The sequence below is a fragment of the Pristis pectinata genome, chromosome 2 (assembly GCF_009764475.1).
Source record: "Pristis pectinata isolate sPriPec2 chromosome 2, sPriPec2.1.pri, whole genome shotgun sequence".
In the NCBI taxonomy this organism is placed as follows: domain Eukaryota; kingdom Metazoa; phylum Chordata; class Chondrichthyes; order Rhinopristiformes; family Pristidae; genus Pristis; species Pristis pectinata.
Window position 1 is genome coordinate 85,592,781 of NC_067406.1, and position 26,439 is coordinate 85,619,219.

The window sequence follows — 26,439 nt, forward strand, 5'->3', positions numbered from 1 at the left end:
CAGACACTCCTTTCACGCAAACAATCTCGCCCAATCAACCTCTGCAAGATCCCGCCTAATGGCTCCAAAATTTGCTCTGACCCAGTTCAGGACCTGTGAACCGGCCGTATCCTTCTCCATAACTATTTGAAAACTAACAGAATTATGGTCACTGGACCCAAAGAGCTTGCCGAGAGACACTTCCACCACATGCCCTACGTCATTCCCCAGGAGGAGGTCCAGTGTTGCACCCTCTCTAGTAGGTCCCTCTATATTTTAATAAAGGAAGCTTTCTTGGACACATCTCACAAATTTCACATTTCACTCCATCCAAGCCGTTTACACTATGGTCGGCTTGCTAACACGCCCTTTGTTAGCACCTCCCAAAACATTACTTTTATCAACCAGATGAACAAGGGCAGCAGAAACATGGAAACACCACCACCTGCAGGTTGCCCTCCAAGTTACAACTCATCCTGACTTAGAAGTACATTTGCTGTCCCTTCAACTTCACTGGGTTAGAATCCTGGAACTCCTTATCCAACAGTCCTGTGGGAGCACCTTTAGCACACAAACTGCAGTGTTTCAAGGTGGTGTACCTGCCACCATTTTCTCAAGGGTAAGGAGGAATGGCCAATAAATGTTGGCCTTGCCAGCTAATCCCATATCCCATGTGTATACAAAAAACTTTGTTCTATTGGAGATTCTAAACACACGCACGCACGCACGCACGCACACACAATGGCTTTTGTTTGCATTGGTCCACAAGATATCTTGGCTCAAATTGACTAATGCAATGGAATGTGTCTCTTATCATCTATCTAAAACCTGCGGCAAAGACTGATCTATCAGTATAGGCTGTATGAAGAATCAACAACAGTTCAAACTGTAAATTCCACACTAGTACAGAGCTCGCGCTGGGGCAGGGTCACATTTTTGTCCTCAGCTCCAGACTCCATAGATAGGGGCTATCGGCGTGATTGACGTTTTGAGATTATGACCCGTCTAATGCTGGAGCCTCAGATTTGTGATGATGTTAGAGCAGTGCAAGGATGGATAAAATCTGTTACCCTCAGCGAGTTCTCTGCTGGATAAACAGAGCCCTCATCCAGCAGCATGTTATTGCCTGTTGCATTTGGATCAGGAAAAATTTGCTTGTACTTCAAAGAATAAAGTTAAAACAGAATGGTCAAAACATCAGAAATAGAAGCAGTAGTAGACCAATTGGTCCTTCAAGCCTGCTCGGCCATTCATCAAGATCATAGCTGACTGAATAACTCAGTGCCATTTTCCGGCACAGTTCCCATGTCTGTGGATTCCCTTAAAATCTATCAGTCTCAGGTTTGAATGGACTCAAAAACCGAGCCTCCATAGCCTTACAGGTCAGAGACTTCCAAAGATTCAACACCTACTCATAATCCCACTTAGTTCTGCATCATCAGAAGATAAATATGACATGTTGTACCTTCATCATATGGAAAAAAGCCAAAGCATGACTTGCACTGACACAGTGCCTTCAATAAGCTCAGGCCACTCCAAAATGTCTTACAGGCATACAATTATTTTTGGTCTCTTGCCTTTATATCAATGTAGGAATTGCAGCAGGCAATTTATGCGTGTCGGGCTCCCGGAAGCAGCCAGGTGATAATGAGCAGATAATCAGCAGCAGTTGTACAGTTGAGAGAGTTGATAATCTGATGCTAGCAAACCATCTGACAGAGCGGGTGTCCCGTTTCAAGAGCACGACACATGAATGAGAAGCTGTTGCAAAGCTGTCAGAGTAAAATGATAAACAGATGTGGTCAGAATCAGTACGAGGAGAGTTAAATTCAAGAAAAGGCAGGGGAAGGACACAGTCAGGAAGAAAATATAAGGGAATCGAACCCGGGCCTCCCGCGTGGCAGGCGAGAATTCTACCACTGAACCACCAATGCAACAGGTCAGAATAATCTCATTGCCTGCTTGTTCAATGGTTGCATTCACAAGGTATGTCCATTCTTCATATTATGCATCAGGAGAGAAGCAACAGGAACTGCAGTCCATCAATTGGCTTTTCCAGCCTACTCTGCCATTCTCCAAAATCATGGCTCATTTTCTTCATTAGTTGCATTTTCCAGGACTGTTCCCATATCACTTTAATCACTTAGCATGCAGAATACAGGCCTGGACCTTGGTCCTACTGGGTGTCTCCAGCTTCCTCACCCAGGTTAACCAGCAACTGCAGCATGGAACAGGCCGTTCACAACAGCAGACTCTGAGAGGCCTAGCATGACTGACTTGACCTTGGCACAGTGGTGCAAACTGCAGAGAGTTGTGAACTCTCTATCATGAAAACCAGGCATGGTAGTTTGCAGTTAACGTAACGCTATTACAGTGCCAGCGAACTGGGTTCAATTCCAAAAGCTGTCTATAAGGAGTTTGTACGTTCTCCCCGTGTCTGCATGGGTTTCCTCCGGGTACTCCAGTTTCCTCCCACATCCCAAAGACATACGGGTTAGGAAGCTGAGAGCATGCTATGTTGGTGCCAGAAGTGTGGTGACACTTGTGGGCTGCCCCCAGAACACTCTACGGAAAAGATGCATTTCGCTGTGTGTTTCGATGTACATGTGACTAATGAAGATACTTTTATCTTATCCTCCATTGACTCTGTCTACACTTCCCGCTGCCTCAGTAAAGCAGCCAACATAATCAAAGACCCCACCCACCCCGGACATTCTCTCTTCTCTCCCATTCCGTTGGGCAGAAGATACATAAGCTTGAGAACACGTACCACCAGGCTGGCGGACAGCTTCTATCCCACTTTTATAAGACTCTTGAATAGACCTTTTATACAATAAAGATGAACTCTTGATCACTCACCCTATCTCCTCATGTCTTCCTGCACTACACTTTCTCTGTAACTGTAACACGATATTCCGCATTTTTTTTCCATTTGTACTACCTCGATGTACTTATGTATGGCATGATCTGTCTGGATGGCATGCAAACAAAAGCTTTTCACTGTATCTCAGTACATATGACAATAATAAACCAATTACCAGCAGTCGACCATGCTGCCTCACAGGTCTAGAGACCCGGGTTCAATCCTAATCTCAGGTGCTGTGTGGAGTTTAAAAGTTCTCCATGTGACTGTGGGCTTCCTCCTACTTCCCATAGGGAGGTTAACTGGTTTGGTGTCCCAGCACGAGGTGAGCCAAAAGTCAAAGAGCCTCAGTAAATTTTCAAAGACGGAAGTTCAGAGATTCATTGGAAGGGAGGAAGCAGCAGGCACAACATCTGAGCAAAGGAGCTGAGAGCAGGAGGGAGACTGAAAGAGGGAGGGGATTGGGATATCGGATTCGGGAAATGGGATGTGAATGGGATTGTGAACAAGCCCGTGTGTGTATGTCCATTTGTGTTCATATGTGATTGATTAGTGCAGTTAAGTGTGCATGCATGCATGCATCGAGAAATGTGTGTGCAAAATCAGTGCAGCAGAGCCTGGTGTAAAAAACAAAACTGCTGGAGGAACCTCGTGGGTCAAAAGGCATCTGTGGAGGGAAAGGAATTGTTGACATTTGGGTCAAAACCCTGTATCAGAATTGACAGTGGAGAGGGAAGGCAGCTGATATAAAGAGGAGAGTCTGGTCTCTAATTATCTTGGACCTCTTTGCCATTTGATGGACACTTCCCTCTATCAGGCCCACGTGGTAAGTAGTACGCATTCATCATCCAGCATCAACTCACAGGTATCTTCCATACTTCAAAGATGGAATAAGAGCAAGGAGACAACTGCTGTTCCTGTTTCTAACAGATAATAAAACAGAATAAAATTCTTTTGAATGTAACTATTGAGTAAGCAGACAGTGAACATATTCCAATCTGTTACATTGGTGGTTCAGTGGTAGAATTCTCGCCTGCCACACGGGAGGCCCGGGTTCAATTCCTGGCCAATGCAGTTAAAATATTTTCTTCCTGGCTGTATTCTTCCCTTGCCTTTTCTTGAACTTAACCCTCCTCGTGCTGACTCTATCTATCATCCACCTGCCTCTGTCTCCCAACTGCACCCCTTCCCTCCCCTACCTGGTTTGATCTGCCCTTCACCCCTCCTTGCTCTGGCCCCTATCTCATAACTCACATTTCCTCCTCTTTATACTGGCAAATTTCCTCTCCATCCTTAGCCCTGATGCAGGGTTTTGACCCGAAACATCAATATTTTCTCTCCCCCCCCCCCCCCCCCCCACCACAGATGCTGCTCAACCTGCTGAGATCCTCCAGCAAATTGTTTGGAATGAAGGCAGATTATCCTTGTTCCTGAGAAGGAGGAAGAGGAGGAGGGGGAGGAGCTGGCCTCAGTTGGGTCACCCTGATGGAACCAGCACAGACCAGCACCTCTTTGACCCCTGCCCAAAGTTGCTGCATCTCCTGGGTGTTAGCAGATTAAGGTTTATAGAAATGTGCCATTTAAAGAAAAATACACCAATATTGTGATTCCTTGAGGCTCATCAATAAGTACACCTTATGGTACTACGGTCACCCATTCAGATGAGGGATACCTCTAATCCTCTAATTTTATTAATGGTCTGGGCTGATTTAAATAGACTTTACTGAAATTACTGAAGTGATGTTGGTGCCATAGAAACTGTTATGTTCAAATAAATACTTAAAAAAATGATAATTACTATCCGTTTTTACACCAGATCTCCATGAATATACAGATCAAAATACGAGACATTGGAGTATAACTAAATCCCATTAGAGTGGGGAGAATAGGGAGCTGAGGCTTTGGCGAGGAGGCACAGGTGAGGAGCAGGTAAGGTTTTCTTTTCCTGTTTATCCTTAGCATTTGACTCAGTGTCGGCAGGATGGCAGTCAGGGCAGTGGAATGCTCCTCCTGCAAGATGTGAGAAGTCAGGGAACCTCGCTGTCTCCCTGATGACTACAGTTGCTCGGTCCTATGTTTCTCAATCCACAATGTGGATTATTGTCTTGGAACCAGCTGAGCTTTGGTGAAAATGGGGGAATTGTGCTCTTTGGCACTTGCCAACTCTGCATTATCAATGCTCAATGGGCTCAATTCTCTACATGCCCTTAGATTACATTAAGCCAGGGGTACAGCTCCTTCACTATAACTTGGTACGTGTGACAATAAACCAATACCATCTATTGGACCACCATCAGCAGAGGCTGGCTGAGGGGTGAGAATCACCACACATTCATAGAAAAAAAATACATTTCATATCCTCACAGGATGGAAAAGGTTAGTTGCCCACCACTGAAAAAGCCAAGTTTTAGTGAGCTGCTTCATTCACTGATGGGTCATAAACAGTGCAGGTGGTGCTGCGCAGGAAACACTGTGCATCTCCTGGATTCTCTTGATTTATCACAGAGGAACGAAGTTGGTGTTAAGGACTAGAATGTGCAGTCAGTCCATACTGGGGACTTTGATCTTGCTCGTAAGAAAAGTATTGCCCTGATAGCCAGTGCCTTATAGCACAGGCAGTCGGCACCTCCACCCTTTGCCCTGCTGAGAGAGAAAGCTGGTGGTAGCTTGCTGGGACTTCCCCCTGATCTTCCTCGTAACCCTGCAGCTGTGCCTTATGCTCCTCAGGTACTGGGTCTGCATTCTACTCTTCTTCTGGCATTGGCTGGTCTTCAGATGAAGGGTGTTGACCTGAAATGTCGACTGTTTATTTCCTTCCATAGATGCTGCCTGACCTGCTGACTTCCTCCAGCACTTTCTGTGTGTGTGTGTGTGTGTGTGTGCGCGCGCACGCACACGCGCGCATGTGTTGCTCCAGTTTCCAGCATCTGCAGAATCTCTTGTGTCTTCATATTTCTAGGTAGTGCAGCACACATCATACAGCAATGAAATCTTTTCACCTGCTGGGTGTGTACTGCAGGCTGCCCCTGGCCCAACGCAGGCTTGAGAAATTCCTTTGGAAGGTGACCAGTTCTGATAATTGCTTCTTGATGCAGTGGGGCTCAGTAGCTGTGGTGGGAGTGCGAGTTGGTGTTGGAACCAGGGAAGTGCTAGCCACAGAAAATGCCCCATCGTTCACACTCACAGAGTACGAAAATATCTTGTATGCTTTCCGGAAACCTGGCACTGACCATCAAGAAAATCTTCGATGATCCACAGCCAGCTGAAGATGTAGGGAGTGGAAACACTTTCTATTGTGGAATTGGTCCACGGTGTTAGCGGAAGGATGGATGGGTATGGGTGTGGTTAATGCTGCCAACTCCTTGTGTCCAAGATGCCACATGTTCCTCACTAAGATCAAAGTAGGGAGAAAGTTACTTCTCTGGGTGATCGCTCTGCTGCAGCAGTGAGCAGCAAGTTGACTGACATGGCAGAGATTTGTCGTAGCTGTTTGGAAAGATCCTGTATGAGGAAATGATGGGTCCAAGTGACCTTCACCTCCAGGAATAAGAGACCAAATACCTTCTTGCAGGATGTTACCTATTTCAGTGATGACAGCCTTGGAATTACTGAGAGGTTCATTGAGAGGTGTGTGTTGGATGTGGTGCATTTGAAAACTCTGGAATTGGAATTGGTTTATTATTGTCACATGTATTGAGGTACAGTGAAAAACTTGTCTTGCATACTATTCATACAGGTCAATTCATTATACAGTGCATCAAGGCAATACAAGATAAAACAATAACAGAATGCAGAATGAAGTGTAACAGCTACAGAGAAAGTGCAGTGCAGGTAGACAATAAGCTGCAAGGTCACAACGAGGTAGATTGTGAGGTCAAGAGTTCATCTTAACGTACTAGGAACCATTCAATAGTCATACCAGCAGGATAGAAGCTGTCCTTGAGCCTGGTGGTACGTGCTTTCAGGCTTTTGTATCTTGCCTGATGGGAGAGGGGAGAAGAGAGAATGCCCGGGGTGGGTGGGGTCTTTGATTGTGCTGGCTGCTTTAACTGAGGCAGTGAGAAGTATAGACAGAGTCCATGGAGGGGAGGCTGGTGTCTGTGATGTGCTGTGTCCACAACTCTCTGCAGTTCCTTTTGGTCACGGGCAGAGCAGTTGCTGTACCAAGCCATGATGCATCCAGATAGGATGCTTTCTATGGTGCATTGATAAAACTTGCTAAGGGTCAATGGGGACATGCTGAATTACTTTAGCTGCCTGAGGAAGTAGAGGCGCTGGTGAGCTTTCTTGGCCGTGGCATCTATGAGGTTGGACCAGGACAGGATGTTCGCTCCTAGGAACTTGAAACTCTCAACCCTTTTGACCTCAGCACCGTTGATGTAGATAGGAGCATGTGCACCACCCACCTTCCTGAAGTCAATGACCAGCTCTTTTGTTTTACTGACATTGAGGGAAAGGGGAATAGTCTTTTTGAATGTGGGCAGATCTTTGCCTCCTCCCAAGGTCCCTGACTCACCTTGAGTAGCCACAGGTGGCCCAAATATTTGAGCAGCCCACAGTAAGTTCTGAACCTACCTAGTCAGGTTCCCTGATGTCAGCAGATTGTCCCTAGTTATACTGTGACTATTTTGACAGTAATTGTTTGCAACAAAGCACTACAGTTTCTGTCAGTAGGGGCAGAAGTGGCTATTGTGTGAATGATGTCATCATTAGATATGCCTCTGCTGCCAACAAAACATCAGGCATGCTTATGTGAAGAGGTGACTCAAGTGTTTAGTCCAGTTTCCTAATGGACTCTATTTCATATGGAAATAATTGTCAGAGCAACCTCACCTTGGATTATGTAGTGTTTATGCGAGATTTGTGCATTAAAACAGATGCTAGCCAATTCAATTTCTGGGCAATGTTCTATCACGGTATTTAACCTTCCCAGCACTTGGCTCAACCAACAAGGTCATGGATGATTCACTGCCCCCAAATTAGCCATTGTTCTCAGCCACTAAAATAAGACTGCACTCTTGTCACCGGCGCTACTACCCATCTCTCACCCCAAAAAATGAACTAGCTCATGGAAGTGGGAAAAGATAATTCGAATTTATGTACCTTTTATATTAGGAAACTCAAAAATACTTTACAGCCAACTAAGTACTTTTGTAGTAAAGTCACCGTTGCACTGCAGAGGAGGATAGCTGAAGAGAGAGTTTTGTGTGACGAGACTGTCCCAAAACTCCATCCAAGAGAGTGAGAGTCCATCCTGGCCAGAAAACTTGGACTTGGCTGTAATGTGATGGTGCAAAATATTTTTGTGGAGAGAACCAGACTTAAATCCAACTTTTATCTTTTTCTGTAAGGACAGGAACAAACCTTTTGTTTAATTTCTTTAGAATTTCCTTATATCCTCTGCCTGCAAGTCTTTTTGACAGATCTAGACCAGGAGGAGATTCTATATCTCAGTAGCACTGTTGTAACTGAGTGCAACTAGTGCCACTCAGAAGAAGCACATTTTGTCCAAGCAAATATAAATATATAAAAGCTGTTTTTTTTTAAAGACAACCTTCTCCTCAGAGGGCAAATATTTCCCAGTCAGTTAAATCATAGTCAGCTATATTTCTCCCCCAATAACCCTCACTAGCCATTGTACTTCAAGTTCATGTACACTTGCCTGTTCCTGACCTTCCTGATAGAAGTTTATAAAATTATGAGAGATATAGAGTAGACAGACGGCATCTTTTTCCCAGGGTCAAAATGTCTAATACTGGAGGGCATTCATTTAAGGTGAGAAGGGGAAAGTTCAAAGGAGGTGTGTGAGGCAAGTTACAGAGTGTGGTGGGTGCCTGGAATACGCGGCCAGGAGTGGTGGTGGAGGCAGATATGACTGAGGCGTTTAAGAGGCTTTCAAATAGGGACATGAATATGCAGAGAATGGAGGGATATGGACCGTGTGCAGGCAGAAGAGATCAGTGTAATTAGGCATCATTAAAGTCAAAGTCAAGTTTATTGTCATATGCACAAGTACATGTATGCACAGGTGCAATGAAACACTTGCTTGCAGCAGCATCACAGGCACATAGCATCAGATAAGCAGCATTCACAAGAAAAACATAAATTATACACAATTTTTACCAGAAAGAACACAATTAAAAACAAAAAAAAAAGTCCATTTTAGTGCAAAGTGATCATAGTGTTGCTATACTGAGGTAGTGATTAGGGTTGTGCAGGTTGGTTCAAGAATCGAATGGTTGAAGCTTAATTAGTTCAGCACAACATTATGGGCCAAAGGGCCTGTTCCTGTGCTGTACTGTTCTACGTTCTATGTACCAAGAGGAAAATCTGAGTAAAGGGGAGGCCAAGGCAGGATTGGTCATTTGAAGATTCTTGAAGCTCTTGAAGTATTAAACTCTTTCAAGAGCTCTTTGAAACATCAATTAATTACAATGAAAGAGTGACATACCCCTCATGTTATCATTCTTATGTCCACTGAGTGTTATTCAGCCACAGACCTTTGCCCGCCAGTATGGTACACCTGCATCCAGAGCTGCTCACGGACCTGGATCTAGATTCAGGGTTAGAAGACAGGATAAGGCCTCGACCTCCCTGGATCCTTAGTTCCCAGGCCTGACATTAGGTGGACCCCAGTGCAGGGGTTGGAGTTGAGTCCTATCTTTGGACTACAGGCACAATCCTCTTCCTGGTTCCCACATCCTTCTGTGGAATGTGGTCACGCACTGCTCTTCTCAAGGAGTGGACTGGTCCTGGAGATTTCCAGGAAACCATCCGCAGCTGGGCCAGCCAGCAAAGTAAGTTGCCAAACAGGACAGAAGCAGATACCACAGAACTGTGGGGATGGAAAGTGTGTATGGAACAGACAGACCCATCCTGTGGACCAGTATAGTCCAAAAGGTTGAATGTTGCAACAGTGCTACTGAGACATAGAATCTCCTCCTGGTCTAGATCTGTCAAAAAGACTTGAGAGCAAATATAGTTTCCCAACAGGCAGAGGATGGTATTGGTTTATTATTGTCACTTGTACTGAGGTACAGTGAAAAACTTGTCTTACATACCAACCATACAGGTCAATTCATTACACAGTGCAGTTACATCGGGTTAGTACAGACTGCATTGATGTAGTACAGGTAAAAACAATAACAGTACAGAGTAAAGTGTTACAGCTACAGAGGAAGTGCAGTGCAATAAGGTGCAAGGTCACAACAAGGTAGATCGTGAAGTCAGAGCCCATCTCATCGATTAAGGGAACTGTTCAATAGTCTTATCACGGTGGGGTAGAAGCTGTCCTTAAGTCTGCTGATACGTGCCCTCAGGCCCCTGTATCTTCTACCTGATGGAAGATGAGTGAAGAGAGAATGACCCGGCTGGGTGGGGTCTTTGATTATGCTGGCTGCTTCACCAAGACAGCGAGAGGTAAAGACAGAGTCCACGGAGGGGAAGCTGGTATCTGTGATGCACTGGGCTGTGTCCACAACTCTCTGCAGTTTCTTGCAGTCCTGGACAGAGCAGTTGCCGTACCAAGCTGTGATGCATCCAAATAGGATGTTTTCTATGGTGCATCGATAAAAGTTGGTGAGTGTCGATTTCTTTAGCCTCCTGAGGATATAAGGAAATGCTAAAGAAATTAAACAAGAAGTTTGTGCCTGTCCTTACGGAAAAAGATAAAATTCCTGCCAGGAATACTGGACCGCAGGGAGGAAAGAACTGATACAGATACATCATCACCAGAAATTTGCCTTGAGACTGTCAGAAACAGTCTGGGCAAAAGCTCTGAAAGCAAATAGCAACACCTAGAGGTGAATTTAGAAAAACATCAACTTCCACTTGCAGTGCTTTTAAGTAGCAACAACGCCTCAAAATGTTTCACAAGAATGCTTAAACAAAAGCTGTATGAAAGGCAAATGATGAAAAGCTTGGTAAAAGATATGATTTTAAACAACATCTTAAAGGAACAAAAGAGACAGAACTGGAAAGGTCTGCAAAAGGAATTCCAGTGCTTCAGGCCTGGGCAGCTGAAGACTGGGCTGGGAGAGGCGCTGACAGGAGATCTGGCATGAGTGGTAGCAGATGGTCCCCATTTAGGGCTGCTCACACCTGCTGGAAGCAAGGAGAATAAAATAAGGAGGCACTCAGTCATACAAAGAAAGATCTGGAGACAAATGTGTTTTCCAAGATGATACTAGAGTTTGGTGATGCACGGTAAAGTTAGTTGCATTTGCGATGCAATAAATTTTGCACTCCTAGCAAGTGAAGATAGAAACTGGCTCCTCAACCCAGCAGAGTCTTCACTGAGTGGGGGTGCAAGCACAAATATAGTAAAATTCTGACAATGCGGCACGGTAGTGTAGCGGTTAGTGTAACGCTATTACAGCGCCAGTGACCTGGGTTCAATTCCCGCTGCTGTCTGTAAGGAGTTTGTACGTTCTCCCTGTGTGTCTGTGTGGGTTTCCTCTGGATGCTCCAGTTTCCTCCCACATTCCAAAGATGCACAGGTTAGGAGTGTTATGTTTGTTCTTCATCAAGAGACAAACTTGGCGTGGGTTTTACATCTGAACATTTATTAAAAACAACAACAGGCTGCAACAGACAGGCTGGTTTGCTTTCCTGCTCTTTCACAGCCACTTCCTGTTTCCCCCCATATGACCCCTTGCATTGCCTACTGGGAACTGTAGTTCTTTATTATAACTACATAACAACACATAACACAAGGAGCTGTGGGCATGCTATGTTGGCGCCAGAAGAGTGGCGACACTTGCGGGCTGCCCCCAGCACATTCTCAGTAATGCAAAAAGATGCATTTCACCATGTGTTTTGATGTACAGGTGACTAATAAATAAATAAATAGATAGATAGATCTGATTGTTGAGACATCCTCCTTGCACTCTGGCCCCTCAGCTGCCTCATTAGTCTGGAAAGTGAGCTGGGGGTCAAGAGTGCAAGCACAGTGGGCAACCAGAGCTGTGGATCCAGAGTGCAGCTAGAGCCAAGGTTTGAGATCTGGGACACCAGTGGTCAGGAACGTGGGGAGGTTTGATCCGGAACCAGGGTCTGGAGTATTTGTATATTTCCTGCTCACTTTCAACTCACTGGAAACTTTATTACACTACTGTGTAAAATGAAATTAAAACTGTTTGTGTATTAATGGGAATAACATCCAATAGTCCAGAAAATCTGCTGCAGCACCACCAGGTGCCGAGGTAGATGGCTTACTGCAGTGTTATTGTATTTTGGTAAATGGAAGACCAAGGACTGAGCAGTTAGAATTGAGTATTTTTGTAAACAACTTTAATCTTTTTGCAGGAGTCAAGCAAAGGCACGGGGGGGGGGGGGGGGGGGGGGTGAAAGAGTCCAAAAGGATGTTTAAGGAATTCATCACAGGTTTTATTAGTGACAGAGACAATGGGAGATGTGTACAGACAGGGGCAGGTGAAGAATTGTAGGAGGGCGAGAGGATCTGAGAAGTTTGAAGTCAGTGAAGCTAAGGCAGTTCAAAACAGACTAAGGAAAGGGAGGGAAGGAAGGAAGTCTCATGGAGAAATTAAAGCTGGGGCTTCAACGTAGAGGGTTTTAAATAAGCTTACATGGAACAGGAAGTGATTCTGAACAAAAGGTGATGATGCCAAGGAAGAGGAAGTGAGGATAAAGGTCAAGGTACAACCTGATAATGATGAGTGGTTGAAAGTATGTAGAGCAGAGGTTTCAGTGAGGAGGAGGATGATGTTGTTACCCATGAGATGGTTAATTTCAAAGCCAGAATATCACATCAATAATCAAAGTCTTGAATAGCAAGCACCTTATTCATCAATGGTTTTAAAGGGATACGATCCTTTTTCTTTACTAGGAGCTGCCTCCGTTGACATGCACTTTTACAGCAGACTGGATTGGCCCTGGCTGTGTATAACCACTATTACTCTCCCTCACAACCTCCAAGAGTGATGGAACAGCCGATTATTCGGGTTCCAGGCTTCCACCTGGCTGTGGTTTGTGGAACATTAGTCAGTGACTTCAGGAATGAAAAGGGAAAAGAAAATCACCAAAGAGTGTAAAATTTAAGATCACTCCGACACAAAACTGAAGGAGTACAGTACTGTCACAAATGCCATATCTCAGGTGAACTCATCTGCAGAGGTGAACGTAAAGGATCCCATGGCACCATTTCAAACAAAAATTGTGGCCTTCTTCTTAGTGTTTTATCCAATGTATCACATAATCGTTATGACTACAGGCTGTCTGATTGTTATTATATTGCCTTTTATGGAACCTTGCTGTGCAGAAATTTTCTGCCTCATTCCCTGCATTATATCCTACCTTTGTGTGAATATCTATCCCTTCTCATACTTGTATGATGCCTTGATTGAGCACCTCATCTTCCTCCAGCACCTCTCTACCATTTGTTCAGGTGGTTAAGGCTGCATTTGCTTGGAGAATTACTTGCAACAATCTCCCTTCATGCTTCCATCTCCTCAAGTGTTTGCCAAGGATCTATCCTTAGTAATTTTGGTCTATAAGCATCCCTGCACTGATATTATCAGAAAACAATGATGTTTCAAAATGTGCTGTGTCCATGTGACACCCAGCTCTCCTGCACTACTACTCTTGACTCTTCATTGACTCTAGGTTCTCAAGATACTTGCTTGGAATCTAGTACTGGGTGATAAATTTCTTTATGGATATTATGGGAGTTATGGGGTTAGTACAGGAAAGTGGCACTGGAATTAAATGATCAGTCATAATCTCACTGAATGGTCTATTCCTGCTTCTATTATTTTTGTTATGTTCCTTCAAGGACCAAAGCAGTTATTATCAAACTCCATGCTTGGGTGACTGATTCTATTCCTTTTCTCATTCACCTCAGTGTCCTATGTGACTAAAATGAACTTCAGTCCACGTATCTCCACCAATCAGACTATTTATTTCCATCTCAGCCACACTGGCTGCTTCCATCACAGACTCCATCGCTGGCCAAAGATCTTCACTTGTACTTTCACCTTGACTCATTGCAGACCACCTTCAAATCTTCTACTCTCCAAGAACCACAGCATTCAAAACATTGGAGTCTAATGTGTTCTGGGCACCCACCACTCTGTGTAAATTTTTAAAAAACTTGCCCTGCATTTATCCTTTAAACTACCAACCCTCCCCCCCCCCCTCAAGTATTTTATATTTCCATCTTGGGGAAAAGATTCTGACTGCCTGTCCCACATGTATAACTTTGTATACCTTGATCAGCTCATTTTGTGTCCCAACTTGCACCAAATCCCTTTTATCCGCCACCTATTGCTCATGACCTATGCTTCCTCTTGGCTAAGCAAGATCTTGACTTTCATATTCTCATTCTTTTCAAATTGTTCATTGCCTTGTTGATCTTCCATAACTTCCTCCAGCTCTATATAATCCTCCATGATATCCGCAGTTCTCCAACTTTGGCAACTTTAGCATCGCCAATACCAATCATTCCATGATTGGTGACAGTGCCTTCAGGTGACAAGGTGCTAAGATCTATAACTCCCTTACTAAACTGCTCTGGCTGCCTTTCCTACTTTAAGACATTACTTAAAAGCTCCAAGTTTTTTTTAAGACACTTATGATAATATTTCTTATGGTTGATTGCTAAGTTACATTTGATAACACCCCAGTGAAGTACCTTGGGACATTTTACTATGGTAAAAGGGGTTTTTGGATTACAAATTAGTGGCATTATTTCAAAAGGCAGTAAGCCTCTGGGGCACCCAGAGAGCATAAAGTGCTAACTATAAATTCAAATTCATTAAAAAATAAGTCCAATTCCTTCCCTATTTCATCAATCTTCAGATATAAAATACATATATAAATAAAATTTAGACCATCTCTTTGAGGAAAAAAAGGCAAAACTGATATCTTTAACCTGAACACATACCTGGTTGAAACAAGGGCCCTTTCACTGATTTCAACAAACCAATCCTTTGTTTGCAATATTTAATCACATTCTGCAATGCTTGTCTGAAGTTACCGTCATTTAGTCATTAAGTTAATCTCTGTAATAGACACCTTGTTTCAATTTAGCAGAGCCTTAAACTGGTTCAACAACATTCAACACTCCTCGTTACCTGTTCATGTCATGATTTACATTGAAGTTTCAAGATGGCCTGACTGAAGAGCAATTCTAGTTGTGAGCAATGATGATAAACTGGATGAACTGTTTCACTCCATTTGGCAGCTTTCAGTGCCAATTTTAAAATTGAAAAAAATATTTGTGACCTAAGCTTTAGATGATAGTCTTAATCTAATTCAATGAAAGTGTGTTAGACATTCACAAATTCCAGAAGGAAATTCAGAAGTAAAATTCCAAAAATAAACAAGGTTCTACTTAGTTTTACCCAAGGTATCCATGATCTCAAATTAATGAAAAACTGGTCCAATTTATTCGATCATTCGGGTCTCAAAATCATGTCACTGCTCTGTGCAAAACAATCCATACAAGCTACCTATCCAAGTTTTAGTGGCTTTTTATATCACTGACATGACAGTTGAAATTTCTGATCTCAACATATCAAGCATTTTTTTGACATTACAGTTGTTCAGGCACCATGGGATCAACTGACAGAAACATATTTTGCAGAAGCCAACTGTTTTAAATTGCCCCAAACTCTTCTGCTTTGTAATGTGGTCAGGATTGCTGTTGGGTCTACTGAAGTCTGATATTACTTTGGATGCAGAGAATTGCCAATTGTATTGGGATTGCCAACCCTCAGTCTTGTTGCAGTTTCCAATAACTGGGCTAACTCCAGTACGCTGCTGAGAGCCAGAGACAGAACTTACAAAGAACTGCTGGTCATTCTGTACTGGACCACATTTCCTTCAGTAAGAATGAAGGAGGTCAGGACCACAGCACAAACACACAAGTCTCACACTTGCTGGTCACTCTTGGTTGGATTTTGTTGACTGGACTGCTCATGGAGCTCAGTGGTGAAGAACAGATTTGTTGTGAGCTCCCTGCACTTAATATTGGAGAATCCATCCAGTGAACAAAAAGCATATACTTATTAGGATAGTCAGCATGGCTTTAAGCAAAGAAGGTCATGTCTTACAAACTTGATTGAGTTATTTGAGGTGACAAAGATGATTGAGGGTCAGGGCAGTGGCTGTTGCTTACATGGACTTTAGTAAAGCATTCAACAAGGTCCCTCATGGTAGGCTGATCCAGTACTACATGGGATGCATGGTGACTTGGATTGGATTCAAAATTGGCTTAGTCATAGAAGCCAGAAGATAGTGGTGGAGGGTGTGATTCTCACTGGAGGTCTATGATCAGTGGTATTCCCCAGGGCTCAATGCTGGGGCTTCTGTTGTTTGTGATTTATGTAAATGACTTGGAAGAAAATGTAGGTGGGCTGATTAGTAAATTTGCAGACAACACAAAAATTGGTGGAGTTGTGGACAGTGAGCAAGTTGTCAGAGGACACAGCAGGATATAGACCAATTGGAGATATGGGCAGAGAAATAGCAGATGGAGGTTAATCCAGACACATGCGAGGTGTTGCACTTTGGGAGGACAAATGCAAGAGGAAAGTGTACAGTAGGTGGCAGGACCCTTAGGAGCATTGATGTACAGAGGGATCATGGGTTGCAAGTCCATAGCTCCCTGAAAGTAGCAACACAAGTAGCGGGGGGCGAGTGGTAAGGAAGCTTACTTGCCTTCATTGTTCAGGGCACCGAGTTTAAATATTGCAGCTGTGTAAAACTTTGGTTAGGCCACATTTGGAAGTCTGTGTGCAGTTCTGGTCACTGCATTACAGGAAGGATGTGGAGGCTTTGAAGGTGCAGAAGAGGTTCACTTGGATGTTGCCTGGATTGGAGAGTATTAGCTATAAGGAGAAGTTGAACAAACTTGGATTGCTTTCATTGGAGTGTCAGAGGCTGAGGGATGACCTGATATATTAAATTATGAAAGGTACAGATAGTATAGATAGATAGGGTAGACAGCCAGTCCTTTTTTCCCAGGGTGGAAGTGTCAAATACTAGAGGGCATGGGTTTAAAGTGAGAGGGAGAAGTTTAAAGGAGGTTTACAAGTCTTTTATTTTTGACACAGCGAGTGGTAGCTGCCTCGTACACATTGCCAGGGAAGGTGGTGGAAGCATATACAATAGCAACATTTAGACAGGCACACAAACAGGCAGGGAATAGAGGGATATAGACTATGTGCAGGCAGATGTGCAGTTTAAATTAGCATCATGATCAGCATACACATCCTGGGCCGAAGGGCCTGTTCCTGTGCTGTTCTATGAACCTGCACCAGATTAGACTAGAATCAAGGAGTTCATTCTTTTCAAAGCGTAACTGCTAGGATGGACATGGTTAGGCACTGGATAACTTGCATTTATTTGGATTAATTGTTTTAAACTTTAAACTTAAATTCATTATTTTAAAGCAGCATTGGAATTTTCTGAGTGTCCTAAGCCTGGAAGCGTGGTGTAACTACCTGTCACTTTTCTTTCATTATTTTCAAGGTCGGGTCTTGTTCAGTCTCCCTCATAGTCGTTCGTTAGAACAAGTCCTGCAGCTGCTACTGCTTCACATCTTGCCAGTTAGGACGGGGATAATTTTGGACAGTAAGTTTACACCCGAGATTCTGGAAAAATAAAAACTGAGTGTGAGCAACTACTGCTGGCAGGAAACTCTGGCCCAATGACAAGAAAAAAAAACAGAACCATTTTATTAGTTACATAAATATCAGAAAAGGGAACAAGTCGTTTGAGAATTAACCAACTGGTAAATGAAGAATCTATTTGTGGCATCAGAAAGCGGTTGCATGACCAGTGAATTTGCAGCTGGAAGCTGGTCGTGATGAAACACGAATTTTGTCCAGCATTTGCAATCTTCTGAGAAGACTGTGGCTGGTGTACCTCCTGCCTCCAGCACGGTGTCCCTGCACATGGTGACTCAAAGTTCCTTGCATGAGCTTGCAGTCATTTTCCCCTGCTGATTACAACAGAGCTGCTACAGGACTTTTTTTCCCCCTCTCAAAAAGGAGAAGGATCTGTAACTGAACAGTTTCATTATAAGGTGTAGACCATAAACAAAACAGTGGCTTTGGGAAAACAAATCCTTCAGTGTCAGGTTTTACCCCCACAACAAAATTAAAGTTCACACAGATATGCAATAGATTGTTGCATTGTATGAGGCAGCTATTTATTCACACAAGCCCCGGAGTTTACATTTCTTATGGAAACAGGCTAAAATACAAAGATTACTTGCATGATTTGGTTCTTCTGGAAGTTTAATTTTTATAGAGCAAATTTTTCAGAATATCCAGTTTAAAAAAGAATGTAAAGTTTGCATTAACACAATAAAGGAAGCATAGTCCAGTATTCCAATAATACATTTACTTTCAAGCCAATACATTTCACGGCAGAGAACGATAGTCCACTGTTGCTGTTAAATAAGGAGTTGATTGGCCAAACTTCAATTTATAAAGGAACACATTTTTATATATTATATAGAAAAACACTTCAACAGAAACTGAAATTATTGATATGGTATGACTTTTTGAAGAAACCCACATCACATGGCGAGACTCCAGTGACCCAAAAAATTAACTGTTTTCCAAACTGTAAAATGTGGAACCCAAGTCATTCTGAAATAAGGAGCTGAGTTATTGTATAGCAATACTTTGGTCAGGACAAACATTGTTATACTGCATAAATTCTTCTTTACCTAAACAAGCATATAAACCCCACAAGCTCTTCGAGTGTTGCAAATACTGTCCTTTTTTTAAAATTTTAAATAGAAAGAAAAGTGCAACAAACAAGATTTAGAATTACTGAAGGTGTCCCGTAGCATCGTAAGAAGATGTTAGTGTATTTGACAAGCGTACCAAGTAGCACTTGAGAGACTTTATCGGCTTTAATAGAAATTTGGCATGTCTCTAAAGGGTGTGCTTAAAAAACATAAGATTGGGGCAAGAGATAAAGTGGGTAACTAAATTAAGGTCCTACTTTACTTGCCATTCAACATATTAAATAAATAAAAGTATTTGAGAAACCAGCTTGGTCAATAAAGGCACAATAAATACACACAATTACACACAAAAATCCCTTATTATTTTGATTCATTTCATCTCATCAGTTTTTCCAAAAATAACCCTGCATCAAGTACAAATTCAAATCACAACCAGTTTGGACCCACTATTCTTTCAGGTAACAGAAACTTCCCTATTTTTGCTGTAGTTCTCCTGTTTATATTTCACAGATATTGTTTCCAAAAAAAAGCATAATTCAAGGCTCGAATAATCATTCAGCATCACTGCGTGCGGAAGGATGGGTGGGAGAAGGGAACTGAGGGAGATTAAAAAGAATGCAAAACAGTATCTATATTCTTCACTTCAGCATAATACCTGGTGGTGGTGAAGGCTTCATTAAAAATGCTTTTTCACCAAATCATTACACTTCTCAATTCACGGCTGGAGTAACAGTCGCCCTTAGGACATCTGAACAGCCTCCTTCACTTGGAATTGGAGATAACAGACAACAATAGGACCATCACAACATGTCAGCCCTACCCCTATCTATTGCCCAACACCACTCAATCTTCCCCCCTCCCAATTAACTTGGGACCGCTTCCAGCTAACGCAATCTGGGATTAGTATTTCTGTGCTTAAAAGAAATAGTAATCATTTCTATGGTTGATTATTCCATGGATATGCACCATTACTACAAGCTGAAAATGAACAAAACCAAGCTTTTTGTTTAAGTAATGAAGCTGTTGCTTGCTTCTATTGTGATTTGGTTCAGAAGGATGACTAGAAATATTATTTCTAAAATAGCAGTGTGTGATTCTAGCATCCATCACTTAATTCTCATTTGAAATTCCACTCTCTGCAACATTAATAGTCTTGACAAATTTAGAATGAACAAATCCATGATGCCTCTGCTAAGATAGGCACAGTGAGGGTGTATAATATGAAATGGGGGAAATTCAGATGAATGTGCTAGGTACTGGCACTACAGTAACTTACTGCAAAATTCTATGTTTATTTTAAAAGTTTATGTCTCCACTATTGGTAAAATTGGCAGTCCCATTGAACAGCAATGTCTTGTAACTGGAAAAGCTGTCAAAGATAGCTTCCCACACAGAGTTATATGACTTAAGTGAGTTGGTAGAGGACGGAGAGGGGAATAAAAGAAAGAAAAAATAGTAGTGAGTAGAAGCTTGGCCTCCATAGGACGGAATCAGGGGAAATCTATTCTGAACTTTTTCATCTTTTCTCCAGTTTCTGACTGGTTGGTATTTGCTACAAACTTGGAAGAAAAACATTAAAAACAAGCTGTGAAGGTCTTTCAACTATAAAACTGTCCCATAGTTCAGTGATTATAAGACTCAAATCTTATAATCGTGGATATGTCTGATAGTGGTATGGTTCTGAGATTTTGCCAGGACTGGTAGATTTAAGTGGAAGGTACCATTAAAGTGGAATAAACAGCGAAAAATCAAAGCTATTCCTCGTTACAAAAGTTATTACCATGTTTACTATGTAAATTACTTTGCCTGTGACGAGAAAGACTACCAAAATGCTGTTCACTAAATGGATAAGGAGAGTAAAATCCAGCAAAAAAAAAAACAAAATCCTTGTAGAAGGAGTTAAGTCAGGAGAAACAAAAAAGATTCCTGTATGACATGGGACTGAGTCATGCAAACTACACAGGTCCCAGACTTGAACCTTGATCCATGCATAGTCGGTGTGACAGTGAAGGACACTGCTTCTCTTCGGTCCTTTTCAAGCACCCTGAAATAAGGAACATAGAAGTTTCTGCCCTGTCCAAGCAGGGTGTAGAGAACTTCTGTAAATAATATTTGTGTGGCACAGAGGGCAGAATCAGATTTGACTCTGGTGTCGCCGAGCTCTATCGAACACAATCCTAAGACTCAATGGCCAAGCTCAGTGTCCTGGTTAAAGATTGTATCTGGATGTTGTGAGGAGGGATTTGGATTCTAGCTCAACAATAAAATGAGTGTCAATAAGTATTTGGGCTTTTGACACTGTCGATGTCAGCACAGCTCACCACATCAGCTTATCACAAAATGGTCATTATGGGTTCAACAGTCAGACACATGATCACTGTTATGTACTGTCCTCCATTCAGTAAACTATGTTATTCTCCACATACCATGTGTCAGTCAAATCAAATCTAAATAGTGCCGACATAAAACTTCTCAAGGCAAGGATCTTGAATATTATAAAAATGCAATGAAGTCCTGCAGATTTCTGTAATTTGAGCAAAACAAGTTATTTTCCTCCACCTGCATTCATGTGAATTTATGTCCACTATGAGAAACTTTGTCAATGACTCTGTCTGATTTGGGGTTTATTTCTGATATTGAACAAATCTACATATTGAATAGCTGACTGTAAACAGAATAAAAATAAAAGTTAGATGGCATTTTTCAGCTCTAGGACACCAACTTGAACTAAAATGCACAGTATGATGTTGCACTACTGTATGTTCACTTCATCAGAAAGTGGAAAGCTTTGGATATCTATGATTTTGCTACATTACAGATCCTTGGTATTAGACGCAGTCAAGCATTAACTTGCAGCAAATGGTGACATTGAGTGATTACTCTGGCTGCCTTTATGCAACCTGCAGCAGACTGCACGGCAGAAGCACGGCCTCTGAATTTGAAGTCAAGGAAAAAAAAACAAAATAGTCCTTTGTAAGAGTATGATATATTTATTGCACGGAAGTGACTTTTTCCCACCTCTTCTAGTTTCTCGTCCCTACTGGCCACCCCCCTCCTCCCCATAGGCTGCAATTCTATGGAAACTAGTTGCCCTTTGATTACTCACGTCTTTCTGATGCATATTGATGGATTATTCTAATAGAGGGGAGTTGGATGGGGTAATATTTCAATGAACCAGATCTTGTGCTCATCCAACATCCATGTGCTTTGGATGGTTGTCAACAATCAGAAGAGGAATGAGAAATTTGGTCTTTCCCAATACAGAAGCGTCCAAGCCAACAAAAACATCCCTATTGCGAACTTAACAGAGACTAGTTAAAAGAGAAAAATGAGAGGCTTATCAAAATTCAGGTCCTCCAGCTCTCCGACTTACTTAGACTAACAGATGCCATTGAAGGTTTTAATGAACAATACACTTTAAATACCATAATTATTGCTTGGAAATTGACCTAAAAAAGTTTTAAATGCTTCTGAAAACACTTTCTAAGAGGGTGAATGGAAAATAAAGCAGACTTTTATATTATCTTAGTTTGAAACACACCCTCATCTGTTTTCAGAAACTGTACTTGATAGAAAGTATAAAAGGAAATTTATTTACAAGTCAAAGTGCATTTTGCTACATTTCTTGATAATGGTAACAGCTTTTTTTGACACAGCCTTTATACTCAACCTGCCATTATATCATCCTCTAAAATCTTTATTCATTTCCCATTCAGCCAGTTTTGGGTTTGCAATTTAGTTGGGTTTACTGTAATGATTAATACAGATGAGATCATTTCTGCAATAATTCCAATCAGCAAAATGTGTGTGTGTGTGTGTGTGTGTGTGTGTGTGTGTGTGTGTGTGTGGCACACACACAAGTACAAACTTCAAATAAAGTTAATGAATGTCAGTAACATTGAGCAGGAGTTGGAGTTTATTGACTATACGGTTTTTACCCGAGGCAGCTGGAACAATTTAATTCACAGCATTAAGACAGGAGATGAGCAATAGCTTGGGTTTGTTCATGATCTCTTGAAACTATACATATTGCTAGCAAGTTTGCAGGACTTTTGTTTTGAAGATGCCTGCTTACCAAAGGAGGTTTATTTTTAACTAAGATCTTTGACAGTTGCAACATTTTTCAAAAGTTCCCCACATCCCCTTGCCCTTATTCAAACACAGCAAGAAATCCCCTTCCCCTAATTATAAAAATAAAACGATAGGTAGAAAATCATCACAAGGGTAATTTCACACCCAAATAATTTGCTCACCTTTACTCAGGACACGTCTGATGTGCAGGGAACAGAAAAAAGTGAATAACGATCCTTGTCACTGTTGCTCATTAAGGACCAGTACAGGAAATCAAACAGTACTCATGCCTTATGAATTTCATTACAATTCAACACATCTTCCATATTTTCCTTAATCCATACCCATGAAGCAGCACCATCCACAGCCAGAACCAACTGCTTATTTACAAAGTAGTACGTCTAAGGCACGCTGAACAATAAAAGAACTTTGTTCTGAGAGGAGATGCAGGCGGCATTGATCTGAGCTTTTCCAAAGAGCAGATAATGGCCGATAGGATACTCCAACTACTACTCCCTCATTAACATCCCCACAAACCCTCCCACCCAGCCCTGTCCCGACACCCATCCCACCTCCATTATCTCCAGGTCATTTGGTTAAACGCCCTTGCTAGCAATACTTCGGGCCAATGAGAAAATAAAATATCTTGTTTCTAATAAATAGGAGAGAAATGGCAGTAAGTATGAAAATTACAGGGGGAGAAAAACACACAAAATAAAGTCCTTTTTCCACAGCTCCTAGTGTGCGAACAAAATTAACAGTTGGAGACCTAAACATTTATATAACCCTCCGTCCCAAAGCACCTCGTCTATTAGGCGGTGTGTTCAAAGGCTTTCCAGGAAATCACTGCAACAATGTTCTGGAGACTGCAACATTCTTTAGCTGCTAAATATTTTTCTAAATTCATGCAGTTCATGCACAATATGTGCATTACTGCTAACAAGAAGAGGGAACAGCTACTGCCGTTTCCTAACCATAACACATGTCAAGAGGGGACTTTTCCAGCCTTATATCATTCTGAGTTACTTCAACAAAGAAATGTCAAATACCGTGCATTCATCATTCTGTATTTCAGAGGGATCAAGAGAAAAAAAATTGCACTTTTGCTCAGTGTGAACATTCAGTCAGTTCATTTTTGCCATAATTCATTTCCAACCTACATTATTAAAGTTTCTGCTGCACAGAAATACCTTTAAATTTGCTTTTGCTTATTTAAAAAAAACACTGGACAGTCATGATTTGGGTGCTGAAGTTGAATAGACAGATGTCAGAATCGTTTTCAGCATCCTGTTATAGCAATTTAGTTTCCAGACGCAACCAGTGTAAACCTTGTCTGACGTAGTGTACAAGTTCAGTCATGCTGCTGGTCAAGGATAAAAGGCCAACTGCTGCATCAAGCTCCACGAAGAATTCTAAGAGACATACAAAAGTAACGTTAGAGGTTTCCCATTAAACATGTTAACTTGACTAGAATGGAATGCAATGAGATTCCCACTTTATCTGAAGCAGTTTTATTCAATAACAGTTCTCAACATTTGTTTAAGAATTAATTTTAAAAAAATCACATTCATTTTGTCCTGCAAATGGAAATGGAATTGGAAACTTTGGAGTGAATACTGTAAAATGCTGAAATTTAAAATAATTATGACGACTGGACCAACATGTCATATTTTAACATTACATCAGCACAAAAAACTGACATTTTAGTCAGTTATAGAGTCATACAGCACGGAAACAGGCCCTTTGGCCTAACTGGCCCATGCCGACAAAAGATGCCCATCCAAACTAGTCTCATTTGCCAGCATTTGGTCCATAACCTTCTAAACCTTTCCAATTCATGTTCCTATCCAACTGTCTTTTCAAAGTTGTTATGTACCTGCCTCGACCACTTCCTCTGGCAGCTTATTCCACATGGATTTTGCGTAAAAAACTTGCCCCTCATGTTTCCCTTAAATCTTTCCCCTCTCACCTTAAACCTATGTTGTCTATTTTTTGATAACCCAACTCTGGGAAAAAGGCCGAGTGCATTCACCCTATCTGTGCCTCTCATAATTTAAACACTTCTATAAGATCACCTCTTGGTCTTCTAAGGAATAAAGTCCTAGCCTGTCCAACCTCTCCCTATAAGTCCCTCAAGTCCTGACAGCATCCTTGTAAATCTTTTCTGCACTCTTTCCAGTTTAATAACATCTTTCCTATAGCAGGGCGACCAAAACTGAACACAATACTCCAAGTACTGCCTCACCAGTGTCCTGTACAACTGCACCGTGACCTCCCAACTTTTATACTCAATGTCCTGACTTATGAAGGCCAACATGCCAAAAGCCTTCTTCACCACTACTTGTGACTTCACTTTCAATGAACCATGTACTTGCACTCCATGGTCCCTCTGTTCTACAACACTCCCCAGGGCCCTGCCCTTCACTGTAAAAGTCCTACCTGGATTTGATTTTCCAAAATGCAACACCGTGCACTTACCCAAATTAAACTCCATTTGCCATTCCTCACCCCACTTACTCAGCTGATTAAGATCCTCCTGTAATTTTTGATAACCTTCTTCATTGTCCACTATGCCATCTATTTTCATGTCATCTGCAAACTTACTAACCATGCCTTGTACATTCTTATCCAAGTTGTTGATATAGATGACAGACAACAAAGGGCCCAGCACTGACCCAAGGCACACCACTAGTTACACGCCTCTAGTCCAAGAAGCAACAGTTGTAGTATTTGTGGATAATGGATTCTGTGCTTGAGTACCCAACATTTACTTGCAAGTTTTGTCCTCATGTTAAGACAGACAATTATCTCATTGTTCCAAAATGGTAACCAATAATTAATTTTAGTGTCATTTTAAGTGCTACTTTCACTTTTGAAAAATATGATAATTATCTTTTGCATCAGTAAATTTCAATTTCCACTTTAGTAACTGCACCTTTTAAAGATAAACCATTAACATCAGAAAATATATGTTTATTCAGCAAGTAACAAGGAAATCCTTTCCCCTTCCAGTTGTTTTTTTCTTACCCCTGTTTTTTTTCGCTAGTGCATCTGCTTGTTCCCACAAGTCATGGCCATGGAGGAAAATGGAGGTGATGTTGACATAGGTGGAGGCCAGCTGATGAATCACGTGTGGAATGGCAACACTTCCACCATTACTGACAGATCCTGGCTGGGAGCCTCCAGAGCTGGCAGGGGATGGTGTCTGAGACAGTGGAGAAGGTGTGCCAGTGCCCCTGAACACAAAGAAATGAAATTAAGGCTGAGCACACGCATACCAAAAATACAACATACTTGGTTTATCAAGGTGGCTATTATCCTCTTAACTAGCACCCCTAAAGCAATGCATATGTATTTGTTAAAATATCAGACAAGAAGATTAGAGTATGTAAGACAATGAAATATTGCTACAGATTAATGGTCACTAAACAACCACACATTCATTAAGTCCCGCTGTCACAATGAGCAATGTCATAATGGAAATAGCAATCACATTTGTGCTGGTGCAAGACAGTCAATGGCAGCTTGCATATTCCATATAACCAGTGTATGGTTAAATCCAAGTTGATGCATTGGCATTGCTGATGTAATTAATAAATTGAGCTCACTAATCCAGAGTTGATTGAAAGGAAACGTCAGGATACATCACAGTAATGACTCACATATTTTAGGTAATGCAATACTTAAAGTACTAGCCTAAGGTGTTAAAGATTAGAGCTACATGCACTAATTACCTGGCAACACGAGGAGATGGAGCTTGAGCTGTCCTGGAAGAACTCTAGAATACAAGACAAATGCTCAA

General features: G+C 41.9%; 1 protein-coding gene and 1 non-coding gene across 2 annotated transcripts in view; one reads left to right on the plus strand and one right to left on the minus strand.

The window, feature by feature from the left end:
- The first annotated feature begins 3,845 nt into the window (after positions 1–3,845).
- On the plus strand, positions 3,846–3,916 carry trnag-gcc (transfer RNA glycine (anticodon GCC)). The gene has a single exon. It is a non-coding gene; the product is annotated as a tRNA-Gly (tRNA).
- A 14,084-nt stretch (positions 3,917–18,000) lies between these two features.
- Positions 18,001–26,439, minus strand: part of LOC127584056 (AF4/FMR2 family member 1-like) — a 102,372-nt gene continuing 93,933 nt past the window's right edge. Inside the window, exons 18-20 of the mRNA XM_052040596.1 lie at positions 26,372–26,415; positions 25,665–25,873; positions 18,001–24,049 (exon numbers count right to left, since the gene is read on the minus strand). Coding sequence (XP_051896556.1) covers positions 23,928–24,049; positions 25,665–25,873; positions 26,372–26,415 — 375 coding nt within the window. The 3' untranslated portion in view covers positions 18,001–23,927. The remainder of the gene's footprint in view (positions 24,050–25,664; positions 25,874–26,371; positions 26,416–26,439) is intronic.